Here is a 15,764-nt window from a genome sequence, read left to right on the forward strand (position 1 = left end):
AAATATTATTTCTTCTCTTGATTTTTAAACAAATGTACTGACTCATCCAAGGTTTTAGAAACTTTAATTTATTATTTCTGTTACTATTTACTACTACTTTGCATCCAGATTCATAATTTAGAAAAATATTTAGAAATGAGTCAAAAGCTGCCGACACATCAGTTTGACTGTATACATTAGCCCAGTCCTCTCTACCCAGACACTGTCTGAGCAGACCAAAGTCCGTGCGGTATCTCGTGGTGGACGGAGAGGACACGGCTAGTCCACCTCCCCCCCTCCCACCATTCACCACCTGCACGTCCACTCGGCACATGGCATGGTCTGTGTGGCCGGCATGAATAACCGACGCATACACAGATATCATGTTTTTACTTGATACCCGCACATAGCAGTGGTCAATACAAGTTGCAGAAATATCCGTAACTCTTGTCGGCTCCCTTATAAGACACTCCAAACCATTAACAGCCATTAATGAGATATAACTGTCAATGGAGAAAGTTGTATTCTCTTCAATTATATTAATATTTAAATCTCCGACCCAAAATAAATTTTTACTTTTTTGTAAAACCTTATGCTTATTGAATATTTGTTTAAATTCATTTACAAAAGTATCTATTGTTTCATTTAATAATCTGTATATTGCAATTAAATGAAAAGTCATATCTGAGAAGTTAAAGGATAAAAATACTACATCAGCTGAGCTGCATTCCAAATCAATATAGTTTACATTAAACATTAACTTTTTAGTATATACTGCAACTCCACCTGATCTATATTCATCATTGCATTTTATAAACAAATCATAGTTTGGAATTTTATAAAGGTCTATTTCATCAGAGTAAATCCAAATTTCAGTTAATATTATCAGATCTGGCATTAAATTATTAACAGTTAGGTCAGTCAAAAATAAATCAAAATTTCTCCTTAAACTTCTAATATTTTGATGTAATATTGAAAACATTTCAGTCATCTGTTACATTTTAATATAAAGAAAACATATTTAAATGAAAAAAACGTAGTTACGTCTAGTTACTTATTCTATCTGCTGTATATTATTTTGTTTCATATTATAACATATATAAAAATACAAACTTTCAGGAATAAAACTAATTGGAAAAATTATTTCCGTGACAAATTCAAATTTTATAGAAGTTGCAATTATTTATCACATATAAAAAAAATTTCATTTTACTATCAGAAACAAAAATCTAGTTCGACTTACAGCTTATCCAAGTCAGCCTGACACCTAACGTGAATCACAGCCGCCGACTCTTCTTTTCGCAGGAAGATCTTGCCTCCCCTCACCCACAGGTACTTGTAGTGTTTGTCCCGCTTGACCTGCCTCGCCGCCGCGAACAGCCTCCGTCTGGCAGGTGACAGCGCCTCATTGATGTAGACTGGCTGGTCCATCGCAAGGTTTAGGTGTCTCGTAGATAGTGTGTTCTTTATCCGCCGTTTACGAAGCATTTCTTCTTTGTCAGATCGTCTGACGAACTTGACAATAATTCCGGGTGGTTTATTGTTAGGCCCCAAGTCCTTTCCCAAACGATGGCATGCATCGATCATTGTATCTGCGATATTTAGATCTAGAGCCTTTCCCACCTCCTTAACAACTCCAATGACATCTTCACCTTTCTGATAAGGGATTCCATGGATTTCAAGTGTGTTCGCCCGCGAATACTGTTCCATGTCTTCGACTTTTTGCTCTAATTCTAGTACTTTTTTATTCAAACTTTTGTTTTCCTGAATAAGTTCATTAATTAACCTTAAGCTGTTTTCAATCGTTGTCCTTTGTTCCATGTTAATTTTGATATTCTCCTCCAATTTTTCATTCAGCGCCTCATATGATTTATTAAAATTTACCTCTTGAGTTTTCTGGTTGTCAGCTATCTCAGTAATTTTTGTCATTAGATCATGTAAGGTGAGCTTACCCTCTTCAGCCTCAGCTTCAAATCTCATGCTCTTCCGGCGTGTTTCTCCGCAGGGTTGACACCTCCAGGGAATGCCATCAGCGGTGATGCACTCGACGTCGGCCTTGGCCATTTTCATGCAAGCGGCGTGAAACTCGCGTTTACAGTCACTGCAGCACACCTTTAACTGTTTCGATGTTATCGTTTTTACACAAAAACCACAGCTTGACATCTTAAAGTGAAAAATAGCTGAAATATCAATAAAAAATAGAAAAGCGAAATTAAAATCCCGCAAAATGTCTAGGAAACTCACTACTACTGGCACGCGTTTAAACGCGAATATTAGAATCGTTATCAAGATCGGAGCACTGTCACAGAACGATGCGTCTTATCTGAGCGCTGACTGCTCAGATAAGACATGTTGCATCTGCAACATGTTAGCTGCTGAACTGCTACATTTAAACATGTTTAAAATGAAACATGTTTAAATGTAACATTTTATCATGTTAAAATGAAACATGTTAAAATGTAACATTTTATCATGTTAAAATGCAACATGTTAAAATGTAACATTTTATCATGTTAAAATGCAACATGTTAAAATGTAACATATTAAATTGTAACATGTTAAAATGTAACATTTTATCATGTTAAAATGCAACATGTTAAAATGTAACATTTTATCATGTTAAAATGCAACATGTTAAAATGTAACATGTTAAAATGAAACATGTTAAAATGTAACATTTTATCATGTTAAATGAAACGTTAAAATGTAACATTTTATCATGTTAAAATGAAACATGTTAAAATGTAACATTTTATCATGTTAAAATGAAACATGTTAAAATGTAACATTTTATCATGTTAAAATGAAACATGTTAAAATGTAACATTTTATCATGTTAAAATGAAACATATTAAAATGTAACGTTTTATCATATTAAAATGAAACATGTTAAAATGTAACATTTTATCATGTTAAAATGCAACATGTTAAAATGTAACATATTAAAATGTAACATGTTAAAATGTAACATTTTTTAATGTAACATTTTTAAATGAAACATGTAAAAATTTAACATTTTATCATGTTAAAATGAAACAAGTTAAAATGTAACATTTTATCATGTTAAAATGAAACATGTTAAAATGTAAGATTTTATCATGTTAAAATGAATCATGTTAAAATGTAAGATTTTATAATGTTAAAATGAAACATGTTAAAATGTAACATTTTATCATGTTAAAATGAAACATGTAAAAATGTAACATTTTATCATGTTAAAATGAAACAAGTTAAAATGTAACATTTTATCATGTTAAAATGAAACATGTTAAAATGTAACATTTTATCATGTTAAAATGAATCATGTTAAAATGTAACATTTTATCATGTTAAAATGAAACATGTTAAAATGTAACATTTTATCATGTTAAAATGAAACATGTTAAAATGTAACATTTTATCATGTTAAAATGAAACATGTTAAAATGTAACATTTTATCATGTTAAAATGAAACATATTAAAATGTAACATTTTATCATGTTAAAATGAAACATGTTAAAATGTAACATTTTATCATGTTAAAATGCAACATGTTAAAATGTAACATTTTATCATGTTAAAATGCAACATGTTAAAATGTAACATTTTATCATGTTAAAATACAACATGTTTAAATGTAACATATTAAAATGTAGCATGTTAAAATGTAACATTTTATGATGTTAAAATGAAAAATGTTAAAATGTAACATTTTATCATGTTTAAATGAAACATGTAAAAATGTAACATTTTTAAATGTAACATTTTATCATGTTAAAATGAAACATGTTAAAATGTAACATTTTATCATGTTAAAATGCTACATGTTAAAATGTAACATTTTATCATGTTAAAATGCAACATGTTAAAATGTAACATTTTATCATGTTAAAATGCAACATGTTAAAATGTAACATTTTATCATGTTAAAATGTAACATTTTATGATGTTAAAATGAAACATGTTAAAATGTAACATTTTATCATGTTAAAATGAAACATGTTAAAATGTAACATTTTATCATGTTAAAATGCAACATGTTAAAATGTAACATATTAAAATGTAACATTTTAAAATGAAACATGTTAAAATGTTACATTTCATCATGTTAAAATGAAACATGTAAAATGTAACATTTTATTATGTTAAAATGCAACATGTTAAAATGTAACATTTTATCATGTTAAAATGCAACAAGTTAAAATGTAACATTTTATCATGTTAAAATACAACATGTTTAAATGTAACATATTAAAATGTAGCATGTTAAAATGTAACATTTTATGATGTTAAAATGAAAAATGTTAAAATGTAACATTTTATCATGTTTAAATGAAACATGTAAAAATGTAACATTTTTAAATGTAACATTTTATCATGTTAAAATGAAACATGTTAAAATGTAACATTTTATCATGTTAAAATGCAACATGTTAAAATGTAACATTTTATCATGTTAAAATGCAACATGTTAAAATGTAACATTTTATCATGTTAAAATGCAACATGTTAAAATGAAACATTTTATCATGTTAAAATGCAACATGTTAAAATGTAACATATTAAAATGTAACATGTTAAAATGTAACATTTTTAAATGAAACATGTAAAAATGTAACATTTTATCATGTTAAAATGAAACAAGTTAAAATGTAACATTTTATCATGTTAAAATGAAACATGTTAAAATGTAACATTTTATCATGTTAAAATGAATCATGTTAAAATGTAAGATTTTATCATGTTAAAATGAAACATGTTAAAATGTAACATTTTATCATGTTAAAATGAAACATGTTAAAATGTAACATTTTATCATGTTAAAATGAAACATGTTAAAATGTAACATTTTATCATGTTAAAATGAAACATGTTAAAATGTAACATTTTATCATGTTAAAATGAAACATGTTAAAATGTAACATTTTATCATGTTAAAATGAAACATGTTAAAATGTAACATTTTATCATGTTAAAATGCAACATGTTAAAATGTAACATTTTATCATGTTAAAATGCAACATGTTAAAATGTAACATATTAAAATGTAACATGTTAAAATGTAACATTTTTAAAATGTAACATTTTTAAATGAAACATGTAAAAATGTAACATTTTATCATGTTAAAATGAAACAAGTTAAAATGTAACATTTTATCATGTTAAAATGAAACATGTTAAAATGTAAGATTTTATCATGTTAAAATGAATCATGTTAAAATGTAAGATTTTATAATGTTAAAATGAAACATGTTAAAATGTAACATTTTATCATGTTAAAATGAAACATGTTAAAATGTAACATTTTATCATGTTAAAATGAAACATGTTAAAATGTAACATTTTATCATGTTAAAATGAAACATGTTAAAATGTAACATTTTATCATGTTAAAATGAAACATATTAAAATGTAACATTTTATCATGTTAAAATGAAACATGTTAAAATGTAACATTTTATCATGTTAAAATGCAACATGTTAAAATGTAACATTTTATCATGTTAAAATGAAACATGTTAAAATGTAACATTTTATCATGTTAAAATGCAACATGTTAAAATGTAACATTTTATCATATTAAAATGTAACATGTTAAAATGCAACATGTTAAAATGTAACATATTAAAATGTAACATGTTAAAATGCAACATGTTAAAATGTAACATTTTATCATGTTAAAATGAAACATGTTAAAATGTAACATATTAAAATGTAACATGTTCAAATGTAACATTTTAAAATGTAACATTTTATCATGTTAAATCGCAATATGTTAAAATTAAACATTTTATCATGTTAAAATGCAACATGTTAAAATGTAACATTTTACAATGTTAAAATGCAACATGTTAAAATGTAACATATTAAAATGTAACATGTTAAAATGTAACATTTTAAAATGTAACATTTTTAAACGAAACATGTTAAAATGTAACATTTTTTCATGTTAAAATGAAACATGTTAAAATGTAACATTTTATCATGTTAAAATGCAACATGTTAAAATGTAACATTTTATCATGTTAAAATGCAACATGTTAAAGTGTAACATTTTATCATGTTAAAATGCAACATGTTAAAATGTAACATATAAAAATGTAACATGTTAAAATGTAACATTTTAAAATGTAACATTTTTAAATGAAACATGTTAAAATGTAACATTTTATCATGTTAAAATGAAACATGTTATAATGTAACATTTTATCATGTTAAAATGTAACATTTTATCATGTTAAAATGCAACATGTTAAAATGTATCATTTTATCATGTTAAAATGCAACATGTTAAAATGTAACATTTTATCATGTAAAAATGCAACATGTTAAAATGTAACATTTTATCATGTTAAAATGCAACATGTTAAAATGTAACATTTTATCATGTTAAAATGCAACATGTTAAAATGTAACATATTAAAATGTAACATGTTAAAATGTAACATTTTATGATGTTAAAATGAAAAATGTTAAAATGTAACATTTTATCATGTTTAAATGAAACATGTAAAAATGTAACATTTTTTAATGTAACATTTTATCATGTTAAAATGAAACATGTTAAAATGTAACATTTTATCATGTTAAAATGCAACATGTTAAAATGTAACATATTAAAATGTAACATGTTAAAATGTAACATTTTAAAATGTAACATTTTAAAATGAAACATGTTAAAATGTAACATTTTATCATGTTAAAATGAAACATGTTAAAATGTAACATTTTATCATGTTAAAATGCAACATGTTAAAATGTAACATTTTATCATGTTAAAATGAAACATGTTAAAATGTAACATTTTATCATGTTAAAATGCAACATGTTAAAATGTAACATTTTATCATGTTAAAATGCAACATGTTAAAATGTAACATATTAAAATGTAACATGTTATAATGCAACATGTTAAAATGTAACATTTTATCATGTTAAAATGCAACATGTTAAAATGTAACATATTAAAATGTAACATGTTCAAATGTAACATTTTAAAATGTAACATTTTATCATGTTAAATCGCAATATGTTAAAATGTAACATTTTATCATGTTAAAATGCAACATGTTAAAATGTAACATTTTACAATGTTAAAATGCAACATGTTAAAATGTAACATATTAAAATGTAACATGTTAAAATGTAACATTTTAAAATGTAACATTTTTAAACGAAACATGTTAAAATGTAACATTTTATCATGTTAAAATGAAACATGTTAAAATGTAACATTTTATCATGTTAAAATGCAACATGTTAAAATGTAACATTTTATCATGTTAAAATGCAACATGTTAAAATGTAACATTTTATCATGTTAAAATGCAACATGTTAAAATGTAACATATAAAAATGTAACATGTTAAAATGTAACATTTTAAAATGTAACATTTTAAAATGTAACATTTTTAAATGAAACATGTTAAAATGTAACATTTTATCATGTTAAAATGAAACATGTTATAATGTAACATTTTATCATGTTAAAATGCAACATGTTAAAATGTAACATTTTATCATGTTAAAATGCAACATGTTAAAATGTAACATTTTATCATGTTAAAATGCAACATGTTAAAATGTAACATTTTATCATGTAAAAATGCAACATGTTAAAATGTTACATTTTATCATGTTAAAATGTAACATTTTATCATGTTAAAATGCAACATGTTAAAATGTAACATATTAAAATGTAACATGTTAAAATGTAACATTTTATGATGTTAAAATGAAAAATGTTAAAAAGTAACATTTTATCATGTTTAAATGAAACATGTAAAAATATAACATTTTTTTATGTAACATTTTATCATGTTAAAATGAAACATTTTAAAATGTAACATTTTATCATGTTAAAATGCAACATGTTAAAATGTAACATATTAAAATGTAACATGTTAAAATGTAACATTTTAAAATGTAACATTTTAAAATGAAACATGTTAAAATGTTACATTTTTTCATGTTAAAATGAAACATGTTAAAATGTAACATTTTATCATGTTAAAATGCAACATGTTAAAATGTAACATTTTATCATGTAAAAATGCAACATGTTAAAATGTTACATTTTATCATGTTAAAATGTAACATTTTATCATGTTAAAATGCAACATGTTAAAATGTAACATATTAAAATGTAACATGTTAAAATGTAACATTTTATGATGTTAAAATGAAAAATGTTAAAATGTAACATTTTATCATGTTTAAATGAAACATGTAAAAATGTAACATTTTTTAATGTAACATTTTATCATGTTAAAATGAAACATTTTAAAATGTAACATTTTATCATGTTAAAATGCAACATGTTAAAATGTAACATATTAAAATGTAACATGTTAAAATGTAACATTTTAAAATGTAACATTTTAAAATGAAACATGTTAAAATATAACATTTTATCATGTTAAAATGAAACATGTTAAAATGTAACATTTTATCATGTTAAAATGAAACATGTTAAAATGTAACATTTTATCATGTTAAAATGAAACATGTTAAAATGTAACATTTTATGATGTTAAAATGAACCATGTTAAAATGTAACATTTTTTCATGTTAAAATGAAACATGTTAAAATGTAACATTTTATCATGTTAAAATGTAACATTTTATTATGTTAAAATGTAACATTTTATCATGTTAAAATGCAACATGTTAAAATGTAACATTTTATCATGTTAAAATGCAACATGTTTAAATGTAACATATTAAAATGTAACATGTTAAAATGTAACATTTTATGATGTTAAAATGAAAAATGTTAAAATGTAACATTTTATCATGTTTAAATGAAACATGTAAAAATGTAACATTTTTAAATGTAACATTTTATCATGTTAAAATGAAACATGTTAAAATGTAACATTTTATAATGTTAAAATGAAACATGTTAAAATGTAACATTTTATCATGTTAAAATGCAACATGTTAAAATGTAACATTTATCATGTTAAAATGCAACATGTTAAAATGTAACATTTTATCATGTTAAAATGCAACATGTTAAAATGTAACATTTTATCATGTTAAAATGCAACATGTTAAAATGTAACATTTTATCATGTAAAAATGCAACATGTTAAAATGTTACATTTTATAATGTTAAAATGTAACATTTTATCATGTTAAAATGCAACATGTTAAAATGTAACATATTAAAATGTAACATGTTAAAATGTAACATTTTATGATGTTTAAATGAAAAATGTTAAAATGTAACATTTTATCATGTTTAAATGAAACATGTAAAAATGTAACATTTTTTAATGTAACATTTTATCATGTTAAAATGAAACATTTTAAAATGTAACATTTTATCATGTTAAAATGCAACATGTTAAAATGTAACATATTAAAATGTAACATGTTAAAATGTAACATTTTAAAATGTAACATTTTAAAATGAAACATGTTAAAATGTAACATTTTATCATGTTAAAATGAAACATGTTAAAATGTAACATTTTATCATGTTAAAATGCAACATGTTAAAATGTAACATTTTATCATGTTAAAATGCAACATGTTAAAATGTAACATTTTATCATGTTAAAATGAAACATGTTAAAATGTAAGATTTTATCATGTTAAAATGAAACATGTTAAAATGTAACATTTTATCATGTTAAAATGAAACATGTTAAAATGTAACATTTTATGATGTTAAAATGAACCATGTTAAAATGTAACATTTTTTCATGTTAAAATGAAACATGTTAAAATGTAACATTTTATCATGTTAAAATGTAACATTTTATCATGTTAAAATGCAACATGTTAAAATGTAACATTTTATCATGTTAAAATGCAACATGTTTAAATGTAACATATTAAAATGTAACATGTTAAAATGTAACATTTTATGATGTTAAAATGAAAAATGTTAAAATGTAACATTTTATCATGTTAAAATGCAACATGTTAAAATGTAACATATAAAAATGTAACATGTTAAAATGTAACATTTTAAAATGTAACATTTTTAAATGAAACATGTTAAAATGTAACATTTTATCATGTTAAAATGAAACATGTTATAATGTAACATTTTATCATGTTAAAATGCAACATGTTAAAATGTAACATTTTATCATGTTAAAATGCAACATGTTAAAATGTAACATTTTATCATGTTAAAATGCAACATGTTAAAATGTAACATTTTATCATGTAAAAATGCAACATGTTAAAATGTAACATTTTATCATGTTAAAATGCAACATGTTAAAATGTAACATTTTATCATGTTAAAATGCAACATGTTAAAATGTAACATATTAAAATGTAACATGTTAAAATGTAACATTTTATGATGTTAAAATGAAAAATGTTAAAATGTAACATTTTATCATGTTTAAATGAAACATGTAAAAATGTAACATTTTTTAATGTAACATTTTATCATGTTAAAATGAAACATGTTAAAATGTAACATTTTATCATGTTAAAATGCAACATGTTAAAATGTAACATATTAAAATGTAACATGTTAAAATGTAACATTTTAAAATGTAACATTTTAAAATGAAACATGTTAAAATGTAACATTTTATCATGTTAAAATGAAACATGTTAAAATGTAACATTTTATCATGTTAAAATGCAACATGTTAAAATGTAACATTTTATCATGTTAAAATGAAACATGTTAAAATGTAACATTTTATCATGTTAAAATGCAACATGTTAAAATGTAACATTTTATCATGTTAAAATGCAACATGTTAAAATGTAACATATTAAAATGTAACATGTTATAATGCAACATGTTAAAATGTAACATTTTATCATGTTAAAATGCAACATGTTAAAATGTAACATATTAAAATGTAACATGTTCAAATGTAACATTTTAAAATGTAACATTTTATCATGTTAAATCGCAATATGTTAAAATGTAACATTTTATCATGTTAAAATGCAACATGTTAAAATGTAACATTTTACAATGTTAAAATGCAACATGTTAAAATGTAACATATTAAAATGTAACATGTTAAAATGTAACATTTTAAAATGTAACATTTTTAAACGAAACATGTTAAAATGTAACATTTTATTATGTTAAAATGAAACATGTTAAAATGTAACATTTTATCATGTTAAAATGCAACATGTTAAAATGTAACATTTTATCATGTTAAAATGCAACATGTTAAAATGTAACATTTTATCATGTTAAAATTCAACATGTTAAAATGTAACATATAAAAATGTAACATGTTAAAATGTAACATTTTAAAATGTAACATTTTAAAATGTAACATTTTTAAATGAAACATGTTAAAATGTAACATTTTATCATGTTAAAATGAAACATGTTATAATGTAACATTTTATCATGTTAAAATGCAACATGTTAAAATGTAACATTTTATCATGTTAAAATGCAACATGTTAAAATGTAACATTTTATCATGTTAAAATGCAACATGTTAAAATGTAACATTTTATCATGTAAAAATGCAACATGTTAAAATGTTACATTTTATCATGTTAAAATGTAACATTTTATCATGTTAAAATGCAACATGTTAAAATGTAACATATTAAAATGTAACATGTTAAAATGTAACATTTTATGATGTTAAAATGAAAAATGTTAAAATGTAACATTTTATCATGTTTAAATGAAACATGTAAAAATATAACATTTTTTTATGTAACATTTTATCATGTTAAAATGAAACATTTTAAAATGTAACATTTTATCATGTTAAAATGCAACATGTTAAAATGTAACATATTAAAATGTAACATGTTAAAATGTAACATTTTAAAATGTAACATTTTAAAATGAAACATGTTAAAATGTTACATTTTTTCATGTTAAAATGAAACATGTTAAAATGTAACATTTTATCATGTTAAAATGCAACATGTTAAAATGTAACATTTTATCATGTAAAAATGCAACATGTTAAAATGTTACATTTTATCATGTTAAAATGTAACATTTTATCATGTTAAAATGCAACATGTTAAAATGTAACGTATTAAAATGTAACATGTTAAAATGTAACATTTTATGATGTTAAAATGAAAAATGTTAAAATGTAACATTTTATCATGTTTAAATGAAACATGTAAAAATGTAACATTTTTTAATGTAACATTTTATCATGTTAAAATGAAACATTTTAAAATGTAACATTTTATCATGTTAAAATGCAACATGTTAAAATGTAACATATTAAAATGTAACATGTTAAAATGTAACATTTTAAAATGTAACATTTTAAAATGAAACATGTTAAAATGTAACATTTTATCATGTTAAAATGAAACATGTTAAATTGTAACATTTTATCATGTTAAAATGAAACATGTTAAAATGTAACATTTTATCATGTTAAAATGAAACATGTTAAAATGTAACATTTTATGATGTTAAAATGAACCATGTTAAAATGTAACATTTTTTCATGTTAAAATGAAACATGTTAAAATGTAACATTTTATCATGTTAAAATGTAACATTTTATTATGTTAAAATGTAACATTTTATCATGTTAAAATGCAACATGTTAAAATGTAACATTTTATCATGTTAAAATGCAACATGTTTAAATGTAACATATTAAAATGTAACATGTTAAAATGTAACATTTTATGATGTTAAAATGAAAAATGTTAAAATGTAACATTTTATCATGTTTAAATGAAACATGTAAAAATGTAACATTTTTAAATGTAACATTTTATCATGTTAAAATGAAACATGTTAAAATGTAACATTTTATCATGTTAAAATGAAACATGTTAAAATGTAACATTTTATCATGTTAAAATGCAACATGTTAAAATGTAACATTTATCATGTTAAAATGCAACATGTTAAAATGTAACATTTTATCATGTTAAAATGCAACATGTTAAAATGTAACATTTTATCATGTTAAAATGCAACATGTTAAAATGTAACATTTTATCATGTAAAAATGCAACATGTTAAAATGTTACATTTTATCATGTTAAAATGTAACATTTTATCATGTTAAAATGCAACATGTTAAAATGTAACATATTAAAATGTAACATGTTAAAATGTAACATTTTATGATGTTTAAATGAAAAATGTTAATATGTAACATTTTATCATGTTTAAATGAAACATGTAAAAATGTAACATTTTTTAATGTAACATTTTATCATGTTAAAATGAAACATTTTAAAATGTAACATTTTATCATGTTAAAATGCAACATGTTAAAATGTAACATATTAAAATGTAACATGTTAAAATGTAACATTTTAAAATGTAACATTTTAAAATGAAACATGTTAAAATGTAACATTTTATCATGTTAAAATGCAACATGTTAAAATGTAACATTTTATCATGTTAAAATGCAACATGTTAAAATGTAACATTTTATCATGTTAAAATGAAACATGTTAAAATGTAAGATTTTATCATGTTAAAATGAAACATGTTAAAATGTAACATTTTATCATGTTAAAATGAAACATGTTAAAATGTAACATTTTATGATGTTAAAATGAACCATGTTAAAATGTAACATTTTTTCATGTTAAAATGAAACATGTTAAAATGTAACATTTTATCATGTTAAAATGTAACATTTTATCATGTTAAAATGCAACATGTTTAAATGTAACATTTTATCATGTTAAAATGCAACATGTTTAAATGTAACATATTAAAATGTAACATGTTAAAATGTAACATTTTATGATGTTAAAATGAAAAATGTAACATTTTATCATGTTTAAATGAAACATGTAAAAATGTAACATTTTTAAATGTAACATTTTATCATGTTAAAATGAAACATGTTAAAATGTAACATTTTATCATGTTAAAATGAAACATGTTAAAATGTAACATTTTATCATGTTAAAATGCAACATGTTAAAATGTAACATTTATCATGTTAAAATGCAACATGTTAAAATGTAACATTTTATCATGTTAAAATGAAACATGTTAAAATGTAACATTTTATCATGTTAAAATGAAACGTTAAAATGTAACATTTTATCATGTTAAAATGAAACATGTTAAAATGTAACATTTTATCATGTTAAAATGAAACATGTTAAAATGTAACATTTTATCATGTTAAAATGCAACATGTTAAAATGTAACATATTAAATTGTAACATGTTAAAATGTAACATTTTATCATGTTAAAATGAAACATGTTAAAATGTAAGATTTTATCAGGTTAAAATTAAACATGTTAAAATGTAACATTTTATCATGTTAAAATGTAACATTTTATGATGTTAAAATGAAACATGTTAAAATGTAACATTTTATCATGTTAAAATGAAACATGTTAAAATGTAACATTTTATCATGTTAAAATGCAACATGTTAAAATGTAACATATTAAAATGTAACATTTTAAAATGAAACATGTTAAAATGTAACATTTTATCATGTTAAAATGAAACATGTAAAATGTAACATTTTATTATGTTAAAATGCAACATGTTAAAATGTAACATTTTATCATGTTAAAATGCAACATGTTAAAATGTAACATTTTATCATGTTAAAATACAACATGTTTAAATGTAACATATTAAAATGTAGCATGTTAAAATGTAACATTTTATGATGTTAAAATGAAAAATGTTAAAATGTAACATTTTATCATGTTAAAATGCTACATGTTAAAATGTAACATTTTATCATGTTAAAATGAATCATGTTAAAATGTAAGATTTTATCATGTTAAAATGAAACATGTTAAAATGTAACATTTTATCATGTTAAAATGAAACATGTTAAAATGTAACATTTTATCATGTTAAAATGAAACATGTTAAAATGTAACATTTTATCATGTTAAAATGCAACATGTTAAAATGTAACATATTAAAATGTAACATGTTAAAATGTAACATTTTTTAATGTAACATTTTTAAATGAAACATGTAAAAATGTAACATTTTATCATGTTAAAATGAAACAAGTTAAAATGTAACATTTTATCATGTTAAAATGAAACATGTTAAAATGTAAGATTTTATCATGTTAAAATGAATCATGTTAAAATGTAAGATTTTATAATGTTAAAATGAAACATGTTAAAATGTAACATTTTATCATGTTAAAATGAAACATGTTAAAATGTAACATTTTATCATGTTAAAATGAAACATGTTAAAATGTTACATTTTATCATGTTAAAATGAAACATGTTAAAATGTAACATTTTATCATGTTAAAATGAAACATATTAAAATGTAACATTTTATCATGTTAAAATGAAACATGTTAAAATGTAACATTTTATCATGTTAAAATGCAACATGTTAAAATGTAACATTTTATCATGTTAAAATGAAACATGTTAAAATGTAACATTTTATCATGTTAAAATGCAACATGTTAAAATGTAACATTTTATCATGTTAAAATGCAACATGTTAAATTGTAACATGTTAAAATGAAACATGTTAAAATGTAACATTTTATCATGTTAAAATGAAACGTTAAATTGTAACATTTTATCATGTTAAAATGAAACATGTTAAAATGTAACATTTTATCATGTTAAAATGAAACATGTTAAAATGTAACATTTTATCATGTTAAAATGCAACATGTTAAAATGTAACATTTTATCATGTTAAAATGAAACATGTTAAAATGTAACATTTTATCATGTTAAAATGCAACCTGTTAAAATGTAACATTTTATCATGTTAAAATGAAACATGTTAAAATGTAACATTTTATCATGTTAAAATGCAACATGTTAAAATGTAACATTTTATCATGTTAAAATGCAACATGTTAAATTGTAACATG

General features: G+C 21.5%; 1 protein-coding gene across 1 annotated transcript; it reads right to left on the reverse strand.

The window, feature by feature from the left end:
- Window positions 1–1,218: 1,218 nt before the first annotated feature.
- Window positions 1,219–2,043, reverse strand: LOC129005905 (uncharacterized). Its single transcript, XM_054434946.1, has one exon. The coding sequence runs from the start codon at window positions 2,041–2,043 to the stop codon at window positions 1,219–1,221; it is 825 nt and encodes a 274-aa protein (XP_054290921.1).
- Window positions 2,044–15,764: the final 13,721 nt, after the last annotated feature.

This window comes from Macrosteles quadrilineatus, unplaced genomic scaffold (assembly GCF_028750875.1).
Source record: "Macrosteles quadrilineatus isolate MER2022 unplaced genomic scaffold, UCM_ALF_1.0 Scaffold_43__1_contigs__length_1020713, whole genome shotgun sequence".
Taxonomy (NCBI): domain Eukaryota; kingdom Metazoa; phylum Arthropoda; class Insecta; order Hemiptera; family Cicadellidae; genus Macrosteles; species Macrosteles quadrilineatus.

Excerpts from the sequence above, each read along its gene's own strand:
- LOC129005905 (XM_054434946.1), bottom strand. The coding sequence starts at position 2,043 with ATGGCCAAGGCCGACGTCGAGTGCATCACCGCTGATGGCATTCCCTGG.